The sequence below is a fragment of the Hemitrygon akajei genome, chromosome 9 (assembly GCF_048418815.1).
Source record: "Hemitrygon akajei chromosome 9, sHemAka1.3, whole genome shotgun sequence".
In the NCBI taxonomy this organism is placed as follows: Eukaryota; Metazoa; Chordata; class Chondrichthyes; order Myliobatiformes; family Dasyatidae; genus Hemitrygon; species Hemitrygon akajei.
Window position 1 is genome coordinate 48659231 of NC_133132.1, and position 23070 is coordinate 48682300.

Below are 23070 nucleotides of genomic sequence, written 5' to 3' on the forward strand. Positions count from 1 at the left end.
TTCTGAGAGCACAGTGTTTGTATGTTGCAGTCAGAATGAAAGGCAAGGATAACAGGTTAAGAGAACCTTGGTTTTTGAGAGATATTAAGGCCCTTGTTAAGAAAAAGGAGGTGCATAGCAGGTATAAGCAGGCAGGAACAAATGAAATACTTGATGAGAAGAAATGCAAGAGAACACTTAAGAAGAAAATCAGGAGGGGGTAAAAAAAGGAAATCAGGAGGGGGTAAAAGAAGGAAATCAGGAGGGGGTAAAAGAAGGAAATCAGGAGGGGGTAAAGAAGGAAATCAGGAGGGGGTAAAGAAGGAAATCAGGAGGGGATAAAAGAAGGAAATCAGGAGGGGAAAAAAGAAGGAAATCAGGAGGGGATAAAAGAAGGAAATCAGGAGGGGGTAAAAGAAGGAAATCAGGAGGGGGTAAAAGAAGGAAATCAGGAGGGAGTAAAAGAAGGCATGAGGTTGCTCTAGCAGACAAGGTGAAAGAGAATCTTCATGGCTTCTTCAGATTTATTAATAGCAAAACAATAGAAAGAGACTAAATTGGTCCTCTGGAAGATGAGACTGGTCATCTATGCTTGCAGCTAAAAGCGATATGGGAGAGCTTAAAAGGAACTTTTGCTTTTATATTTACTTGGGAGATGGACGCAGAGTCTAACAAAGCAGCAGAGGGGTCGTGGGCCGTGTAAGGATTACAGAGGAGGAGGTGTTTTGTGCTCCTGAGGCGAATTAGGGTGGATAAATCCCCAAGGCCTGAGAAGCTGTTCCATTGGACCATGTGGGAGGCCAATACAATTGCAAGGGCCCTAGCAGAAATACGTTAAATGTCCTTAGTCACAGGTGAGGTGCCGGAGGATTGGAGGATGGGTAATGTTGTTCCGTTATTTAAGAAAGGCTCTAAGAATAAGCCAGGAAATTATAGGCTGGTAAAGCCTGATATCAGTAGTGGGCAAGTTATTGGAAGGCATCCTAAGGCACTAGATTTGTAAGTATTTGGATTGACAGGGACTGATTAGGGATAGTCAACATGGCTTTGTGCATGGCAGGTTGAGTCTAACCAATCTTACAGAGATCTGAGGAAGTTAACAGGAAAGTTGACGGAGGCAAGTGAGTAGCTGTTGTCTACATGGATTTTCGCGAGGCCTTTGACAGGGTCCCATATGCTTCTGGTCAAGAAGGTTCAATCGCTTGGCATTCAGGATGAGGTCATAAGTTGGATTGGACACTGGCTTTGTGAGAGAAGACAGAGAGTGGTAGTAGATGGTTCCTTCTCTGAGCGGAGGTCTGTGACTAGTGGTGTGCCACAGTCTGTTGCTCTTTGTCATCTATATCAATGTGGTAAACTGGATCAGCAAATTTGCAGATGACACCAAGACTGGGGATGTAGTGAACAATGAGGAAGATGATCAAAGCTTGCAGCGGGATCTGGAGCAGCTGGAAAAATGGCAGATGGAATTTAATGCAGTCAAGTGGGAGGTGTTGCACTTTGGGAGGACCAACCAGGGTACGCAATGAGTGGTAGGGCACGGAGGAGTGTTATAGAATATAGGTTCATAATTCATTGATAGTGGTGTTACATGTGAATAAGGTCGTAACGAAAGCTTTTGGCACGTTGGCCTTCATAGATCAAAGTACTGAGTACAGGAGATGGGAAGTCCTGTTGAACACGTACAAGGTGTTGGTGAGGCCTAATTTGGGGAACTGTGTGTAGTTTTGGTCACCTACCTACAGGGAAGATATAAATAATATTGAAAGAGTGCAGAGAAAATCTACAAGGAGGTTGCTGGGGGTGGAGGACTTGAGTTATAAAGAAAAGACTGAAAAGGTCAGAACCTTATTCCCTATAATGTAGAAGACTGAGGGGAGATTTGATAGAGGTATACAAAATTATAAGGGGTATAGATAGGGTAAATTCAAACAGGCTTTTTCCACTGAGGTTGGGCGAGGCTGGAACGAGAGGTTTTGGGTTAATGGTGAAAAGTGAAATGTTTAAGGCTAACATTTACAAGGATGTTGCCTGGATTGGGGAGCATGCCTTATGAGAATAGGTTGAGCGAACTCGGCCTTTTCTCCTTGGAGCGGCGGAGGATGAGAGGTGACCTGATAGAGGTGTATAAGATGATGAGAGGCATTGATCGTGTGGATAGTCAGAGGCTTTTTCCCAGGGCCGAAATGGTTGCCACAAGAGGACACAGGTTTAAGGTGCTGGGGAGTAGGTACAGAGGAGATGTCAGGGGTAAGTTTTTTTACTCAGAGAGTGGTGAGTGCGTGGTAAGAGGCTTTTAGATAGGTACATGGAGCTTAGAAAAATAGAGGGCTGTGGGTAAACCTAGTATCGTCTAAGGTAAGGACATGTTCAGCACAACTTTGTGGGCCGAAGGGCCTGTATTGTGCTGTAGGTTTTCTATGTTTCTATGAAGGGGAATCTCTTCACGCAGAGTGTGGCAGGAGTATGGAACGAGCTGCGAGCGGGGGTTGTGGCTGCAGGTTCGATTTCAACATTTAAAGGATACTTGGGTAGGTACATGGCTGGGAGGGCCATCGTCCAGATACAGGGTGATGGGATCCATAGTTCTGCATGGGCTAGATGGGCCGAAGAGCCTGTTTCTGCGCTGTCGTGTTCAAAGGCTCTACGACTTGTAAGTGTGTCATGTATGGGTGAAAATTAGTGAGGCTCACTCCCAATTTTAGAGGACAGCCAGTCAGCTCAAAGAGAAGAAAAGGTAAGAAGTTCGATGCGGTGTGTGACTGCAGGCCGCAGAGCTGAATGAGACTTGTATTTTGAATGCCGTGACCCTTTGCAACGCTCCTGGATGCATTTGGTAGGTCAGTTCCCGCTGTAAAAGGAGGATTTACTGGCAAACTTGAGCCTTGTAATGATGAATCTAATTCAATATTAAGTGATGGCACAGTAGCGTAGCAATTCGTGTGGCAGTATTACAGCGCCACTGACCCAGGTTCAACTGCACCGCTGTCCGTAAGCAGTATAAATGCTCTCCCCCCGACAGTGTGTGCTCTGGTTTCCCTCTACATCCTAAAGAAGCACCAGTTAGTAGGTTATTTGGTCACATGGGCATAATTGGCTGGCCCAGGCTCCTTGTGCTGGAAGAGCCTGTAACCTCTGCATCCCCGAATTTAAAAAAAACAATTAAAACTTCCCTGTTTGCTGGGGGAGGACAGGTGCAAGTTACAGGATTTTAATCATAGCTCCAGTCTACAGCAGGATACGCCCAAAGAACCCAAACAGACAGCAATTGGACTGAGGTGCAGAGTTTCCAAAGCATCTCCTACAAATCCCTGCTCCTGGAACAAACCACTTACTATTCTGAGGGACAACATCGCCACTTAATTACTGTATGAATGCCGTTGCCGGGGTGGTACGTGGCAGAGGGGGAGGGCCGTTGCTTTGCTGTTGCTTGTGGTGGCGGGGGTGGGGGGGAGTCGGGGTTCTAATGTTTTACTGTCACTCATTCTTTGGGGCACTCCACTGTTTTCGTGGATGTCTGTGAAGAATAAGAATTTCAGGACGTATAATGATAGTAAATGAAACTATTGAAGAAAAACATGTCCGACCAGTGAACCAGGGCAATATTGTTTGCTTCTTGCTATCAGACAATAACATTTTAATTGGCTTGTCATAGATTATTTAACGCTGTCTGTGGAGAAAGAAGATCGAGGGTAATGTGCTTAAACATTACCTGGATACCTGACAGGAAACGATTCTTTCACAAATGTGAAGATGCTTCCGCGCGGCCTCGGTACCACTGGAGCAGGCTGAGACGTTCTGCTCTCACAGGAAATAGAGCTTGCTTTCACAATTCCCAAAAGCCAGCGTTAGGCAACAGAAGGCAGCAGGAGATGGACAAGTTAACCCTTGCATTCTCCACTGCCTGTCAAATGTCACTATGCAATCATTTGTCTGTCATAAGGTTTGAGCTAGAAACTACCAAGTACCTCTACGATACACACTACTATATTTTTTTTTTAAAAAGACACATCTCTAAATCTTTTAACAGCGAACTTTGTTTCCTTTCTTTTGCCAACTGAACACCTGTTTAACAAGGCACATGCCACCCTGACTTGGAAACTTAACACTCTTCCTTCTTCGCCAAAAGCCCCAAATCATGAAAACCCTACTCCACAGCTCTGCACATCAGAAGGGCAGCACCACCCGTCGCCACCATCCTCAAGGGCAACTAGGGCAACAACTATTGGAAGCGGCGACAAAATCCACATGCAGCAATGAATAAAATCAGCTTTCCTGAAGGGCAGTTTAAAATCTGTACCAGCTAATACATGAATATTTTAGCATGAATATATATGCATACGAATGCTTCCGCGCTCAGTCACTGCAGCAAATTTAGCAAGCTACTTGCAGAAAGAAGAGGCTATTTTAAACGGTGTTCCTTTTCCACACACAGCAGCAACGACATCTCTGAAAGGTGACCCTTTGCAACTCAGCGCTCTTTGTATTTGACGTGCCTGACGTTCAGGTGAAAACTCCGCTTCGAGGCTGAAAAACCGATTGCTCTTGAGAAGATTTGGGTCTTCCTCCCCACTGAACAAGCTTCGGCCTGTGCGGAGATTACTATCACTTTTAATCAACTAATGACTGGGGGGGGGGGGCAGCAGGGAGAGTAGAGGTTTTGATTTGACGCCTTGAGGACACTTCCTGTAGATGTAGATATTATCGTCAGTTTCAGGTTAGGACAGTGTTATTCCTACAGGTATATCAATGGCATTATAGCAAACCTGTGTCCAATAAAATGAGGAGTTAACTGTGATCATCTGCTTTGAGACCTGGGGCAAAATGTGCTCAACCATTAAATCTTTGACTGCCAACTCACTCAGCACCCAAAATAAAACTACCCTCTGGTTGGGATTCCAAGAAGGACACTCCGGATCACCGATACATCGTGTCTGCAGTCTCCACGCCTACAAAGTCCTCGAGAACAACCTGCACACAGGCAGCAGCTGCAGAGGAAAGCCCCCCTACCTCAAGGCCTCCCTCTGAGCTACGCGCTACTCCGACTTGGAAATAGGTTGCCCGTCTGCTATCACCTCCGGCTTGAGAGCCTGAAACTCGCTGCGCAAGCTCTCTGAGGGAGACGGACAGCGGTGTCTGAAGGCCCTGCCTCACCACCACCCCACCTCCTCAAGGGCAAAAATCGGGCAGAGACAGTAAGTGGTGGCCTTGTCAGCAACCCTCGGAAGAACCCTTCTGTATAAATCAGTCCCTGCAAATACTCCGAGGAGGGTTAATGAAAGTGCATCCAACACAAGCTTTCTTTTGATAAAAATAACACTACAAGTTACATTTCTGGCATGGTATTTTAAAACATAATATTTTGCCTTCTGTCAGCTTCAACAGCATTAGGGTTGCATAACCTGCCTTGCCCAACTTCGACAGGAAACCCTGTGATTTTAATTTAAGTGGTCTTTTCCCCTCCCAGTTGGCATCTGGGCAAGGGTGGAGACCGAACCCCCTCCCACACTCTAACAACCATGGCAGGTCAGTAACTGTGAAAGTGATGCATCTCGGGGTGTGAAGCGGGTTGATACTTACTCCTCTGCTTGGATGGAGTCGACTGGAGCCACATAGTTGCTGGGAATGTATCCTGTGCCCCCGGTCTGCAAGGACCTCGCTTCCCACCAGTCTCCCTCTCTGCAAAAAGAGAGAAACAGCGTCAACAAAGCGACGGATCAGAAATACAGCTGGCAGGAAGAATTCCACGTACGGTAGCGCTGCTGATGGACTGATATGCAAATAAGAAAGCAGATCTGACACAGCTGTTTGACGGTTGACTGCAGCAAACCCCGTTCTCCCTCGTCTGCACCTTGACGGCAACACGAGTGAATCTGCAGGTGCTGGAAATAAATAAAAAACACAAAATGCTGGCAGAACTCAGCAGGCCAGACAGCATCTATGGGAGGAGGTAATAACGACGTTTCGGGCCGAAACCCTTCATCAGGAGTGAAGTAACATGGGTTCTGCCAGCATTTTGTGTTTTTTATTGGGACGGACCTGCTGTCCAGCTTTAATCGTGGCCACACTTCCTGCTTGGGGCTGGCCCGGATCTGGGAACATATGCGGCTGGATATTACACCAAGAGAAACACAATGGGCAAAGACGAGGAGGAGAGGAGTGACAGAGAGGCAGCAGGATGGAGAAACTTATCCAGGGGCCAGTAATCTGACAAGGAGAACCTTCATCCTTCTGCGCCTTAATCAATGGGTTATGGGCTCAGCAGCTCCACCGCGGGCACAACCCTCCCTATCCTCAAGGACATCTTCACGAGAAGGCAGCATCCGTCACTCAGGACCCTCACCTTCCTGGACATGCCCTCTCCTCCTTGCTATCATTGCAGAGATGGTACAGCTTTAAGGCAAACTCTCAACCATTCTGGGATTGCTTCTCCTCCTCTGCCAGCAGATTTGTGAATGGCCCATGAACGCCAACTCCTAGGAGTATTCCTTTTCTTTACTCTATTTACTCCTGCAATTTGCAGTGATTTTATTCATTATTGAGATACAGTGCCAATTTGGCTCTTCGAGTCACACCCCCCCCTCCCCCAGCGATCAATCTCCCATCTAATCCTAGATTAGGTTAGACCTAATCCCATCCTAATCACAGGCCAATTTACAATGACCAATTAACCTACCAACTGATACGTCTTTGGACTGTGGGAGGAAATCCATGAGGTCACGGGGAGAAGGTACAAACTTCTTACAGGCAGTGGCGGGAATTGAACCCGATTCACCCGCACTGTAAGGCGTCGTGCTAACCACTACGCTAGCCTGCCACTTTATTGCATCTTTGTACTTAACTGCTGCTGCAAGACAATAAAATCTCGCGCCTTACAAGTCAGTGAAAATGCATCTGACTCTGAACGTCTAGGTAACTCTAAAATATTGCAAGACCGTTTCCCTCCGTCAACCGCTTGAGCAGTGTATTCCGGATTCTGATCACTGTGCGGATGAAACGCTTCCTCCCTAGATCTCCTCCAGATCTCCCGCTCTGAACACACACACTCCAGTTTTAAACACCTCTTCAATCCCTGCTCCCCAGCTGGTAACCTGTATTACTGACATGAACCTTCCAAGAAGGGGTCGGGGCACTCAAGCCTGAGCAAACCAAGGAAATAAGGAGCACCGAATCAAATATTAATGCTGCCCGTTCCTGCAACTATTTCACGCAGAGCCAATTAACCTTGGAAATCTGAAACACACAGGACCGGGAACACTCAGCAGGTCGGACGGGACCTGGGGTGAGAAAAACTGAGGAAATGCTTCAGGTCAACCTTTCTGATTTTAGGCAATTAGCTTACTTTATCGGGGCTCGGACATTAAGAACGGCATTGGTTTTCTAAGACGAAGAGTTTGGATAAATCTGACTGCATTTTAGTTTTGGGGCTTCGTTGCTTTTACTGACTATGTGGACAGAGTCCCTCTTCACGTCTGCTTTTCCAGAGCGTAGTGCTGGTGCTTTTGGGATCACACAGCCTTGCTTGTGACCACCACTTACTCCCAAGGAAACTGGTAACTTAACTCTGCTCAAGTTCTTCCAAACTTCCCCCACGTCTGGGCCATTTGTCTTTGCTGCTCCACAAGCTCGCCCCTGCTCCTCTGCGGTGCGAACGTGCTCTCCAACTCGAACCCAGCTGCTCACTCTCCTCCATCCGGAACGTGCCCGACTGGCAAACACCCTCCCCCACCCTCCCCCCCCCCCGGCCGGGCTGCGGTTTTCAGTGCGAGCCCCCACCCCCCCCCTCCCCACCCACCAAAGTCCTTCAGACTTGGAGCCTGGCAGTTTCAGCAAAGACCATTAAGTCATCGCTAACCCGTAATCACGCAGGAGGCTACTGCACCAAATGTTCAACAGCTTTCAGAAATCCTTTCATGTCCAAAAGCAAAGCAAGTCAGCTGGTTTTGCTCAGGGTATCTTGGCAACGTGATCACACATCTGGTGTTTGAGAGATAAGTAGAAACAAGAGGGCCAGTGTCCAACTCTAGCTATGCACACCATCAATCCTGCCAAGTAATCCTGGCTGGTATGGGCCACAAGGGGCAGAGCACGTGAACCCAACTTTGAGCCGGTCACAGGAAAGATGAGGGTTATGAATGGGGACCATGCACCAAAGAACATAGATCACCTAACCTAAAGACCACAGCACTGGTATTGACGAGAAGAGCTTATTGACTGTGACACCACTTTCAACAGCAAAAAGGCTTCCACTTCCTTTTGGTGTTGGTGTAAATAAGCTCTGTTTACAGCATTGCTCCAGGCAACCCTTGCTTATCCCACCGTAAGTGCAGCAAGGGACCTGTAAGGACATCAGCCACGAAGCACAACCTGTCTTCATAGTGCTGCACTGTACAGCCGGGCTTCGTGTGCTGGCTGAGAGCTGACGCAATAGGGCTTCTGAACCAGACATCCTTCCATCCTCACAGCCAGACTCCATCCGATGGGTTTCAAACAGCCTCGGGTTTTTTTTGTGTTCTTCAACTGGTGGGTGTAGGAAATGGCCAGCCACCATTAGCAATGGCTGCCATCTTTACTCTCCAGGTGGACAGCTATCTGAAACCAAAGTCCCATCCTTCTCTTCCCCTTTACTTCAACCATCTACCCATCTGTGAACATCAACAGAATTTCAGCTGCGATCACAAAAACGTACCCATGTTTATTTTATTTATTTATTGAGATACCATTCAAGCTGCTCCACTCAGAAACCCCCCAATTTAACCCTAAACTAACCACAGGCCAATCTACAATGACCAACTAACCTACCAACCGGTACGTCTTTGGACTGTGGGAGGAAACCGGAGCACCCGGAGGAAACACCTGCGGTCACGGAGAGAACATACAAACTCCTTACAGAAAACGACAGGGATCTCACAAGCAGGCCGAGTAAACTTACTTCCACCTTTGCTCTCCGCTCTAAATTTTTAGCATTAAATTCCACGTTTTATCTTCTTGGCTTTGGATTCTATGGTTCTGCCTTCAGGTGAGCTGCTGGTGAACGCAGCAGGGAGGCAACAAACCCGGATGAAAATTCTCGATCCAGATCACTGACTGTCCATTTCCCTCAACGGACACTGCCCGACTGGTTGAATTCCTCCAGCGGCCCATTCTCCAGCACCTGAAGTCTCATAGGCTTGCGTTTCGGCCGTGTTTTATTGCTCTACATGTTGCCAAATGGCTCTTCTTCACAAGGCAGTGGATTCAAGTCCCTTTCCCCAGTGGAGGAGTGAGGCGGTTACCATGGCAGTCGTTCGTCTGCGATCTGATGGCACCGTTGTGAAGAGGTGTAGCCAGCAAGGACTCGTGATCTGCACTGGATGCTCACATGACCATCCACCACCTGCTCCCATGGCTCCACGTGACCCTGATCTGTGTGTGTGTGTGTGTGGGGGGGGGGGGGGGGGGAGAGAGGGGCTACACCTTGCCCAAGGGTGACCTGCAGGCTAACAGAGGAAAGGAGCGCCTAATACCCCCTTTGCTACAGACACATCCTCACTCCACCACCCCACCCCTCATAATTTTCTAAATTCCAACCAGGTCTCCCCTCAGCTCCGTGGGAATCAACCTAAGTTTGAGTAAGCTACCTTTATAGCTCATACCCTCTAATCCAGGGAATCTCCCGGTCCATCCTCTTCTGTACCCTCTCCAAAGCCTTCTGGTAATGCAGTGGCCACAATTACACACAATACTCCAGATGCATTTGCCAAGAACAATCATGGTCGTAGACCACGAGTGTCTACGGCACACAACGACTCCGTGCAGCCTAACCAAATTTTATCTGCGCATAAGAAACATTTTCCACCATCATGTGTGCGACACCCACAACGCGATCACCTCTGACCTTTAACCTGCGCCTAACTCCACCTCCCTTGATTCCCTCGGTAACCAAACATCGATCCATCTCTGCAGGAAACTTGTCTGTTTACTTCCTCTATTGGGAATCTAACTGCCCAAATATATATTAGTTCACGTTGGTGAGGGAGAGCGGGAGGAGGAATGAGAACCCTCAGGCCTGGAAAAAGCTGATACCAGGTTTCCCTGATACAGTAAGTTATGGAAGATTAAATAAAGTGTTTAGAGATAATTCAGAAAATGCTGACAAACCTCAGCAGGTTAGGCAGCATCTGTGGAGAAAGTAACACAGTTAATGTTTTAGGTTAATGACCCTTTGTCAGTTCTGCTTTTGTGCATAAGATCATCCTAAGCAACACAGACAAAATGCTGGAGGAACTCAGCAGGTCAGGCAGCACCTATGGAAATGAATAAACCATCGAAGTTTTGGACCGTGGCCCTTCTTCAGGGCTGGAAAGGAAGGGGGAAGATGCCAGAATGAAAAGGTGCGGGGGGGGGGGGGGGGGGGGGGGAGGCTGGATGAAGCCAGGTAAAGGGCTGGAGAAGAAGGAATCTGATAGGAGAAGAGAGTGGACCACAGGAGAAAGGGAAGGAGGAGGTGCCCCAGGGGGAAGTGATGGGGCAGGTAAGAAGAGGTGAAAGGCCATAGTGGGGAATAGAAGGGGGAGTGGAAATTTTTTTTTTTTAACTGAAAGGAGGAATTGACAATCATGCCATCAGGTTGGAGGCTACCCAAGATCATCGCTTGTACAACAGAGTCTCACCACCCTGACCGTCAGGCAAGGTCCTGGCATCATCAACACATACTGTACACATTTTTATAAGCTTGTTGATGTTTTATGTGGAACCAGGCATTACTTAGGATGGGATTAATAACTTCTTAGTGCTATCACAATAAGGGAAGGAGTAGGGATGGGGAAAGCACCACTCAGCTGGGTCCACGGACATAGGCGTGGCCACTGGAGAACCGCTCAAGGTTCAGGAGTCATTTCAGCTGTGGAGATGGATTGAAATAGAATTTCACAAACCACAGTAAGGAGACTTAACACTTTGCCTCCAACAGATCACTGGTACTTGTACTCCACAAGACTCCTCCGAATCTAATTACCTCCAGTGTACCCCCTCCCCAACTCTCTACCGGTCAATCCCTCACGTGAACATCGGGCGCTCTCTCTGGCTGCGCATTCCACATTCAAATTCCTTCCTCCTCGACGTCAGGCTGCATGGCTGTTACCATGGTGACGGAGGACAAAGATTCCTTTCAATACTTTATTTTAAAATATAGCAACGTGAATATAGACAGTGTATAGTGTGCATGTGTGAATCTAGAATATATAATAACCAAAAGGGATCCTGGCTTCCCCACAGAGGAGAAATGGCGTCGACGGCCCCAGGAAATAATTTAAATTGTCCATCAGTGACGTGAAGGAAGTCACACACGCAAAGGCTTGAGCTGCGGATTCTGTGCAGTTAGACTGTGATTTCCTTACCTGCCGCTTTCGTTACTCACCCTTCCCTCAACGATCTCACCGTTTGCTCTCCCTTCCACAATCATCCCCATTCACTCTCCCCTCTCCCTATTCATCTGCCCTCATCTACCCAACCCTCCCCTCCCGCCCAGGCCACACTTTTCTCAGCCTCTCTTTCTCCCCTCAGACCCTTCCCCCCCCATTCCCTCTTTCTCTCCATACTTACGTGTTATTAAGTATCTGAAACTTCTCTCCTTTGTGAAAGCTGAGGTCGTCGTCTGTCCTGGCATCGTAGTCATACAGAGCCACAAACAGAGTTACCCCTACTGTAGGCAGAAAACAGAAAGGCATTCGTCAGCACTATGTCCCACTCATACATTAGGACTCTGTGGAACAGAAATTCATCCCCTGAAACAAACATATTGCCTTGTCGTGGTTTGGCAGCTTGCACGCCTCAGTGACCCAGAGATCTATGTTGGCTGGAGTCTGGGGGGTCCTGGTAGGGTCACGACCCATGGCCAAACAGGTCAAAGGGTAGAGGCCAGACTGAGAGTGGTCCACCGGTCCTCCAGGTTTGGGGGTTCAGCTCAGGGAACAACCCAGGCTGGTCAAACAAAACTGTTAGGGAAACAGCAATGAAGAATCCTTCTACATCTGAGTGCGATGGCATCCCTGAACTTCAGTGGCTGACAGTAACGAAAACCAAGAGGAAGCTGCTGGCAAAATGGAGGAAACCCTGAACGCCTCCAAGGACAGACAGAGATGGAGGGCCTTCAAGGCTGCCCTGAACGCCAGCCGGTGTGAGAACAGTTAGTAGGTAATACCCACGTAGCAACATCAGCACAGCCAGCTCTGTCTATGTGACTCAGGTCAATTCGGAGGAGAATCCTGCCCCTTCCGCCCCCCCCAGTGAGAACAAACTTCGACTGCAGTACCCATGAAGGCAGTCTCACTTTTAACAACATGATCAACGGGCACCAACAGCTGACTTCCCTCGCTAGCGGTCTTCCACAGACCTCCCAATTCGCACCACCCCCCTCGTCATTTTAGCCGCTCAAGTTGGGAGCTTCTCACACGGTCTGAGTGTCGACTCACAGACAAGGTTCTAAAAGAGCCCAGGATAGTTTGGAAATTCATTTTTGGTGCACGTGCCTGAACTCCCTTGACATTAAAGGGCTGGTGGGTGCATGTGTGAAGCTCCCTCATGTTTGAGCACGGCATGAGGGCAACACACCCCCTGGCTGTGTACTGCTCCACACTACGGCCCAGACCGCGCACAGTTAGATACTTGAACTCAGCGGAAGGCTCTGATAACATCACTTTCAACCCTTTGATCTCAATATACAAGTTAAAGATCTATCTAAATGTTGCTATTGACAAAGTTCAGCAATATTAGATCAAACCCAAGACACTAACTTGCATTTACATTTACTCTTCAGTGCACTTCACTGGGACTTTTGCATGGTGGAGTCATTATTGTGGATTCATTTGCAGGATGTAGGCTCTACGATCAAGATCACCACTTGTTGCCCATTACTAACGGGCTCCAGGGAGGAGCCACCTTGCCAAGCTGCGGAATTCTGTGGGAAATTATTCTTGAATTATGCGACGGGCTCGAAAGGCCATTTCAGACCGAAGTTAAATAAATCTGCTACATTGCCAGCTGCCCAACGAAGGACAACAGACTCACTTCCTCAAAGTGATATCAATGCTTGCATTTTTAAAACAGTAGCTTAGGACTTTATGGTCACCATTTCTAAGATGGGCTTCTTAAAGAAAAATCTGGATTTATTTAATTCCCCAGTTCAAGTGTTGCAGCTCGTGGTGGGGTTTGAACTGGAATGCTTGAATCAATAGCTCAGGTCTCTTAACTACAATCACGATTTGCATTAAAATCTGGCTGGCTTCAGAGCAAAGTCCCTCTCTGGTGAGCATCACTGAAAGCAAGCCTGGTTCTAGTGAAGGGCAGATTCAATACAGAGGGTTGGTATTAAACTGCACATCAACTTTAAGAGAAAAAACAAAAATATCAAAGGGGGAAGAGCGAGTATTCTTCCTACCAGTTAATGACCCTCCGCCACGGGTCCGCAGCGTCCCGGTGTGGGAGGAGGTATGAACGCCTCCGAAGACGGTCAACGTTTGTCCGCTTGTCCCATGGAAGCTGTTGTAATTGGGAATCCCCGCCACACTGAAGTTGGGGTAATGCTGAGGGGAAGGGTCAGGTCCATACCGATAGCCCGGGTTCTGGGGGATGGACCCAGCCCTCTCGTCCACCGTTCCTTTAGTCGTCTCCTTGTCCTTGCATTGCACACAGCCCATTATCTAAACACCTGGAAAAGAGGCCAAAGACAAGTCTCAGCACACAACAGCAGTTATGCAAACTGATAGCAACTGGTAGAGCACCCTGCCGTTTATACACCACTGCAACTGCAGCAGGAATACCGGGGCAGTGTCTGTGCACAGCTGGAAGCTGGCTTCAGGGCTCAGCTGGAATATCAGTTCGCTTTCACACTGGGTTCGACTGCATTATCAGCGCGGCTAATGCTTCACTGTTCCTGCGCCATTTCTCTCTGCATCTGTACAAGGGTCAAAACAATAGACTGTTCTCAGGTCGTGGGCAGTGTCCTTCCTCCAGGCCATTAATGAACTTGACAGGCTCCTATAACAATCCGGTTTTACGATCTACTAATATACCAATAACTGCTTCCCCCCCTCACCTCACAGTGAAGCAATCACAATGAAGGCACACCAGTGGATCTACGTCAGGGAGTCCCAACCTTCTGTATGCCAAGGACCCTTACCATCAACCGAGGGGGCCGCAGACCCCAGATCTGCATCAATAGTGGTCTGAAGAGGTTTGCCATGTCACTAAAGACTCTTACAAATCCCTATAGGTGTACAGTGTAGGGCATTCTGCATCATAGTCCGGCACGGGCACTCTATTGCACAGGATCACAAAAGGCGGCAGAAGGTTGTCGACTCAGCCAGCTCCGTCGCCGGCACAACCACCCCACCCCCCCCCACCGCCACCGAGGACATCTTCAAGAGGTGGCCCTTCAAGAAGGCAGAATTCATTACCGAGGCCCCTCAACAACTGGGACACGTTCTCCTCACATTACTATCTGATGCACCATCAATAACTCTCGGAGACGTGAGGCGAGAGATAGGCTTTTATTGGCTGGAAGAAAGAACAAGCAGCAACTGACCACCACGCTGCATCCTGGAGACTGAGGCCGGGGCGTAGTCCCCAATCGCCTTTATACCGGGGTCCGTGGGAGGAGCCACAGGAGCAGTCAGCAGGGGTCTGTGGGAGGAGCCACAGGAGCAGTCAGCAGGGGTCTGTGGGAGGAGCCACAGGAGCAGTCAGCCGGGGGTGGGGGGAGTCACAGGAGCAGTCAGCAGAGGGGCATGTCCAGACAGGTATATGTAGTTCACCACACTATCATCAGAGAGTGAGTACAGGAGCCCGAAGATCCACATTCAATGATTCAGGAAAAGCTTCTTCCTCTCCGCCATCAGATTTCTGAATGGTCCAGGAACTTGTTACTTGCAATTCTTTTGTTTGCACCGTTTATTCCTGTGATTTACTGTAACTTATGCTGCCTCAAAACAACAAGTTCTGTGTCATAAGCTAGTGATAGTAAATCTGATTCTGAGGTTTTATTAACTGAATTTAAATTCCCTTTACAGCCTGCTGGGATTTGAGTTCACACCCTTATCATAGCTCAGGCCTCTGGATAATGGGACAAATAACAGATTGGTGTAATAAGTACTCGCACAGAGATTGCAGGTGCAGTTTGAAGATTAATCAATCGCTTATGGAAACTGGATACTAGTTTACAAGCAAAAGGCCACAAGATTGACGTTACGATAGTTCCAGTGACTTGAACTATGACTGGAAGTCTGCCACAGTCACAGCCCAATGAAATTTCATACAATACCTACCCAAATGGAAGTGAACATCCAACATGCCTGGTCTGAACTTGCTCTTTCTCAACTCATCCCGAGAGACCCTGAGCTCAAGGGATCCCATTTACGGCAGCTCCCATAGGACGAGGCAAACCATGGCACTGCTTTCTACGTAAATGTCCTATTAACTGACAAGCTGAGTTATTGCTTTGGTTTAACAAACAGAAGCATGAAGCTGAAGGAGCAATTCCACACGATTATTACGCAAAGCCACATTGGAAACCAAGTCATCGATCAGCTAGGGTAAATTAATAGTGGAGTTTGAAGAACAACATCGTAAAAAAGCAGCCGGCTGATATCAGGTCCTCCCCTTCACTTCCCTTGCTCTAATGAAAACACATCCAATCTGTTCTCCTTGTTCATCTCCAGAGCATTTACGTCTTTTCCACAGAGTGGCAACCAGAACCGCACACAGCTTCAAGACCTTCCTGCCCGTATATTCCATGTCCCAGATGATGGCAAGAATCCTACGCGTCTACACCAGCTCGTGCACCTGCGCCGCCACCTTCGGAGATCTGTGGCCTTGTAAACCGAGGTCTTCAATCCTCCGAGGAACCCTGCCGTACATACTACAAGCCCCACCTCTCAGTGATTGGGATTAGATTTCATCTGCCATTGCTCCACAGAATTTGGCAGCAGATCAATACTGTGTTTTTACTGAGATACAGCGTAGAATGGGCCTTTCCAGCCCTTCGCGCCACACCGCCCAGCAATTCCCCTGATTTAATCCCAGCCCAATCACAGGACAACTTACAATGACCAATTAACCTACCAACCGCTGGGTCTTTGGACTGTGGGAGGAAACCCACGCGGTCACGGGCAGAACGTACAAGGTCCATACAGGCAGCAGCGGGTATTGAACCTGGGTCGCTGGTACTGTAAAGCGTTGTGCTACCGAGTGCTGCCCCACAGATCACTCGAAGGTCATCCCTCTCAATATCAGCACCAGTGGAAGCCGGCCCTCATTCTCAAAACGTACAGAGCCCTCTTGATGTCCCTAATGGTTAATTTCAGGAAATGGGTCTTTAGACCTCTGAATGGTAATTAGCAGCTCATACAGGGAGAGGCAGTGAGGCAAGAGTACACACCGTAAGTGGCAGAATATCGAGTGGTGTAGGGAACAGAGGGTCTTTGGAGTACATGTCCACACATTTTGAGAGAGAGTGGGCCAAATGGACAAGGCATGAGGGATGCTTCCCTTGATTAGGGAAGGCATACAACACAGAGCAGGGAGGTTAAAGTTCAAGGTAAATTTATTATCAAAGTACATATATGTCAGCATATACATCCCCAGAATTATTTTCTTGCAGGCATACTCAATAAGTCCATAACAGAGTAACAGCCATAATAGAATCAATGAAAGAGCGCACCAACTTGGACGATCAACCAGTGTACAAAAGACACAAACTGTGCAAATACAAAAATAAATAAGCAATAAATATCGAGAACGAGGTGAAGAGTCCTTGAAAGTGAGCCCATAGGTTGCGGGAACATTTCAGCGATGGGACAAGTGAAGTTATCCTGTTTGGTTCAAGAGCCTGATGGTAATAACTAAGCACGCAGCCTTGTGGTGCACCTGTGTTGAAGGAGATTGTGGAAGAGATGTTGTTGCCGATCTGAACTGACTGGTAACGTACAGCCGCTATTTGTTCTGTTCACACCACAGGAAAGACATAGGTTCAAAAGGGATTAAATTTCATCTGTGATAATTCCATATAACTTAACAGCGGATTAATATCACCCTAAGACAATCAGGCACCAAAAGGGCGACAGTCATACCAATCGGAGTGAGCTGCTTCAGTGACTATCATCCAGTTGCACACATGATGATGATCATGGTCAGGATCAACTCCCATCTAAGTGAGGATCTGGACCCCCTGCAACTTGCCTATTGCCCCAATAGGTCTACAGTGGACACAATCTCACTGGCTCTCCACTCAATCCTTGGATCAGCTGAACAATAGCAATATCTAAGTCAGCTCGGCCTTCAATGCCATCATCCCCTCAACAGCCTCCACAACCTGGGGCTCTGTGTTCCCTCTGCAACTGGATCCTTGACCTCCTCGCTGGGCAATCACAGTTAGTGTGGATCAGAAATAACGTCCCTTCCTCGCTGACGATCAACACTGGTGCACCTCAAAGACTCTACTGCTCTACGCTCTCTATACCCACAACAGTGTGGCTAGGCATAGCTCGAACACCATCCATAAATTTGACGTTGACACAACTATTGTTGGCAGAATTTCAGATGGTGAAGAGGTGGTGTACAGGAGTGAGATAGATCAGCTGGTTGAGTGGTGTCACAACAACAACCTTGCACTCAACATCAGTAAGACCAACAATTGTGGTTTGAGGAAGGGGCAGTCAAGGGAACACATACCAGTTCTCATCGAGAGATCAGCAGTGGATAGATCTGGCCCAACATATTGATGCAATTACAAAGAAGGCACGACAGCAGCTATATCTTATTAGGAGTTTGAGGAGGTTTGGAATGTCACCAAAGACTCTTGCAACTTTCTACAGATGTTCTGTAGAGAACATTCGAACTGGCATTACCATCTGTTATGGAGGGACCACTGCAAAGGATTGGAAAAAGCTGGACAAAGTTGCATACTCAGCCAACTCGCGCAGTATGACCCATAATCTAGACCAGGAGATTGCAACCTCTTTTTATACCATGAACTCCTACCATTAGCTGAGGGATCTGTGGACCCCAGTTTGGGAAGCCGTGCTCTAGGCCATAACTGGACCATAATATAGCCTTTCTAATGAACCTTTTGCAGTCCTCTGTACGGAAGCTTCCACCGAATTCAGTCACCGACCATCTTATCTCTTTTAAGGGGGTGAATCACTTTCTTTGAAGTGAGAAAATTAATCATCAGCCTCTTATTTTATTTGTTGGAGCTGAAACTCATTAGGAAATGGCAGAATCTAATAGAGTGTGTAGATCGTGTTGGAGGGTGCAAAGCAATTTTGCTTGGCACATTAAAAACCTCTTTACTGTCTCGGTGTTTCTCCAATGTTTAACTATCGCACAGAAAACTAAAATCAGCTGAAATTCTGCACAACTTCCAAATACTATTCCACCTCTACAGAGCAATGTTCTGAATCAACAGTGGATCGGCAGACCTCTGGCAGAAATTAACCCCCGTTTAATCCTGCCCTGGATTACGTGGGTGAACATCAGAAAGAGTAGGACCAGCAAGGGTCTAATCAGGATGAACAAGGCTACATTGATGTGGCAAGAAAGTTCATGCAACCATTCCCGATGGAAGCCACAACGTTACCTCAGCAGTACTGAGACTCTTAGTTACCAACCGCTCACAAAGGTGCTGGCAGCCAGCACAGCCACAAATTAATCAACGCTCTCAAGAGAGAGACCGAGGAGGAGAATTGGCTCACATACAATGCCGTTTCCTGGTTTTAGAAGTAAAGCTTAATCTGCCATTGCCTGCACTAGACCCAACAGAGGACCAAAAAATAAATCAGACAGTAAAATGGATTTCCCCCCCAGCTTCCCTTTAACAGCACCGGGTATTTTTGCTCAAGGTATGAAGGTATTCTTTTACTGCTCTGGATGAGGCCCCCACATCTCACGTCGTTACAGTGCTGTTCATTGAAGCGAGCCCTGCGTACGTTCACTCACACAATTTAAATGCAGATCTGTAGGTTGAAACAATTCTTTTGTCTCTTTCCAATAACTCATTCTGAGGCTGAATTTTTAAAAGAAAGGTTGTGCGAGTTAATTCTGCTAGTAGGAGCAAACTGAAATGCCTCCTTCAGAAAGCTGGCTCCAATTCCTCTAATGTTTCCATTAACAACCATAGTTTTCCCTGCAGGAGGAGAGTTTTGTTACCAAGTCTCCCTGCTGACAGCTTCCTGTTGAGTGGCCGTTTTGCTGGGCTTTGATACAGTTCACAGGACACAGGAACAGACACTTTCTACACCGGTTATGATCCTAATTTAAACTAATCCCAACTGCCTTTGCATGATCTCCACCCCTCCCATCCATCCCCTGCCTGTTCAATGTTGCTATGGTACCTGCTTCCAACATCAGCTCTGGCAACACATTCGGAGTTTTACCACTTCCTGGGTAAAAAAAAAACTTCTATTTATTGGTTTATTGAGATACAGCACCACCCAGCAACCCTCCACTTAACCCTAGCCTAATCGTGGGACAATTTACAATGACCAACTAACCTACTATCCAGTACATCTTTGGACTGTGGGAGGAAACCAGAGCACCCGGAGGAAACCCTCGCCTTTCATGAGGAGGACATAAAGAGGGTTGTACTAACCACTATGCTACCGTGATGCCCCCAACTTGCTCCCATACATCTCCTTTAAAGCTTCCCCCTCAAACCCTAAGCCTATGCTCTCTGGCATTTGGCATTTCCACCCTGGGGGAAAAAAGAGTGATTACTTCTCAATTTTTTAAACTTCTATCAGGTATCACTTCAGAATCTGTTGTCCAGAGAAATCAATCCAAGACGGCACAACCTTCGTTGTGGCGAATGCACTCCAATCCAGGCAACATCCTGCTGAACCTCCTCTACACCTTCTTCCAAAGTCTCCCTATCTTTCCTATAAAGCGGTGACCAGAATTGCACACGGTAACTGAAATGCAACTTCACTAAAGATTTATACAGACACAACATGATTTGCCAGCTTTTATCACAAACAGGAGAAACTCTGCGGACGCTGGAAATCCGAGCAACACACACAAAATGCTGCAGGGACCCAGCAGGCCGGGCAGCATCTATGGAAAAGAGTAAACAGTCGACGTTTCGGGCCAAAACTCAGTCCTGCTGAAGGGTTTCGGCCCAAAAGGTCGACTGTACTCTCTTTCACAGATGCTGCCTGACCTGCTGAGTTCCTCCAGCATTTTGTGTGTGTTGCGAACTTTTATACTCAATATCCTGAGTGATGAAGCTTAGCATGCCATATACTTTCTTTACTGCCCTATCTAGCTGCGTTATCACTTTGAGCGAGCTATGAACCCGTACCCAAAGATCTCTATATACATCAGTACTGCTTACAGTCCTGACATTTACTGCATGCTTACATCTCAAAACACTGGTTAGGCCACGTCTGGAGTACCGCATACAGTTCTGGTCACCCCACTATAGGAAGGATGTTGGGGCTTTGAAGAGGGTGCAGAAGACGTTTACCAGGATGCTGCCTGGTTTAGAGGGTATGTGCTATCATGAGAGGCTGGACAAACTTGGGTTGTTTTCGCTGGAGCAGTGGAGGCTGAGGGGAGATCTGAGAGAGGTCTACAAGACTATGAGAGGCATAGATAGAGTGGACAGAGAGAATCTGTTTCACAGAGTTGAAATGTTTAATACCAGAGGGCATGCACTGAAGGTGAGAGGGGGTTGTGAGGGGTAAGTTTTTTTTTTACTCAGAGTGGTGGATGCCTGGAATGTGCTGCCTGCTATGGTGTAGAGGCAAGTACATTAGAGGCTTTTAAGAGACATTTGGATAGGCACATGGATGTGAGGAAGATGGGGGGCGGGGGGGATATGGACATTGTGTCATTAGGAGGGAATATTGTTTGGGTGTTTTTGATTTGCTTTTTAGCTGGTTCAGCACAATGCTGTGGGCCGAATGGCCTGTTTCTGGGCTTCTGTGCTCCATGTTCGGAGTGCAACAGCAACTCCACCCACATTGCCAAATGATCTAATTTTTGCTGTACCATTCAGCAATTTGTTTACTACCCAAACCTGCACCAATTTTTAAGTCATTCTGCAAATTACCACAATCAGCCCACTCACCTTTTTTGTCCAAATCATCTTTTTTTATGCCCTGGAACTCTACCATTAAGTGAGGGGTCTGTGGACTCCAGGTTAGGAACCCCTGATCTATTATACCATATCACAACCAAGAGAGGCCCCAAAACTGATCACTATGGAGCATCACCAGGAACAAGCTTGCAGCCAGATGTATACCTCTCCACCTTCTATGGTTAAGGTAACTTTGAATCCAATCTACGCAATCACCTTGGGTCTCACTTGCCCCAACTTTCTGGATTAGCCTAGTATGAGACCTTGTTGAATGCTTTACTAAGCTCTGTGTATACACCATCCACCACCCTTCCCTAATCAATCATCAGCTCATCTCCTGAAAAAAAACTCATCGTTCATAATGGCCCCATCACAAATCATGCTGACTGTCTCTAACAAGTCCATGCCTCTCCATATGTGAGTAAATCTTATCTCTAAGAATCTTCTCCAATAGATATGGTTTTGGAAGATGAATGATCAGCTACACAGAGCGGCCACAGAAAATTGTCTATGCACACGTGCATATTCGTTCCTCTATCTGACCTGGAGCTTGTCAGCAGCACTCTGCAGTGTCAAGAAAACCACATCTCCCCCCAGTGTCGTAAAAACAAAGGAGCTGGTTGTGGACTACAAGAGGAATGGAGATGGGCTAACCCCTATTGACATCAATGGATCTGGGGTGGAGAGGGTGAACAGCTTTAAGTTCCTCGGCATACACATCACCGAGGATCTCACATGGTCTGTACGTAATGGCTGTGTGGTGAAAAAGGCACAACAGTGCCTCTTCCACCTCAGACGGTTGAGAAGTTTGGTGTGGGCCCCCAAATCCTAAGAACTTTCTACAGGGGCACAATTGAGAGCATCCTGACTGGCTGCATCACTGCCTGGTACGGGAACTGAACCTCCCTCAATCGCAGGACTCTGCAGAGAGTGGTGCGGACAACCCAGCGCATCTGTAGATGTGAACTTCCCATGATTCAGGACATTTACAAAGATAGGTGTGTAAAAAGGGCCTGAAGGATCATTGGGTACCCGAGTCATCCCAACCACAAACTGTTCCAGCTGCTACGACCCGGGAAGTGGTACCGCAGCATAAAAGCCAGGACCAACAGGCTCCGGGACAGCTTCTTCCACCAGGCCATCAGACTGATTAATTCATGCTGACACAACTGTATTTCTGTGTTATATTGACTATCCTGTCATACATAATATTTATTATAAATGACTATAATTGCACACTGCACATTTAGACGGAGACGTAACATAAAGATTTTTACTTCTCATGTATATGAAAGATGTAAGTGATAAAGTCAATTCAATTCAACCTAACATGCAACACATTTTGGCGGGTTAAAAATGTCTATTCTGCTCCCTAACAAGTTAATATAGAAATTCAACAGGACCCACACCTCAATACCATGGCTCCGATAAGAAGGTCGGACACTGTACTCACCCGCTGATACTCTGAGGCCTATCCACCTCCTATGGAGCAATAGTCAGGCCTGTGTTGAAATATTCTTCACTTGATTAGTGTAGCACCAACGATTTTCAAAAAACAATTCTGGCCAAGAAAAGGCTGCCTGTTTGATTGGTATCCCGTCAATGATCATTCATGTCCTGGCATTCAATGGCAGCAATGTAGAGCATATGCTAAACACACTCTGGTTATTTGGCCAGGATACTCCTAAAGCATCTGCCAAACCCACAGGCCTATCACTGATGACATAGCAACCAGGTGCATTGGTTTCTCTCCAATACCCATGCCATTTTGCCTTGGAAATAGACAACTGTTGCTGGGTTTCAGTCTGTGAATGGCGCTGTAATCGCAGCAGGTGAGTGCTTTCACCTGGAATACTGCAGCTCACCTGGCGCCTTCTTGAGGACGATAGGGACGGGCAACAAGTATTGTTCTTTCCATGATTAAAAATGACCCTTTTACCAATAAGCAGATTGACTTCCTCAGAAAGGATCAGAATTTG

General features: G+C 47.3%; 1 protein-coding gene across 8 annotated transcripts in view; it reads right to left on the reverse strand.

The window, feature by feature from the left end:
• Positions 1-23070, reverse strand: part of LOC140733093 (tyrosine-protein kinase Fyn) — a 226772-nt gene that overhangs the window by 36518 nt on the left and 167184 nt on the right. For all 8 annotated transcript variants that reach the window (XM_073055931.1, XM_073055938.1, XM_073055937.1 and 5 more), the window contains 3 exons: positions 13397-13666; positions 11563-11662; positions 5560-5658 (listed from right to left, as the gene is read on the reverse strand). In XM_073055931.1, coding sequence (XP_072912032.1) covers positions 5560-5658; positions 11563-11662; positions 13397-13655 — 458 coding nt within the window. In that variant the 5' untranslated portion in view covers positions 13656-13666. The remainder of the gene's footprint in view (positions 1-5559; positions 5659-11562; positions 11663-13396; positions 13667-23070) is intronic.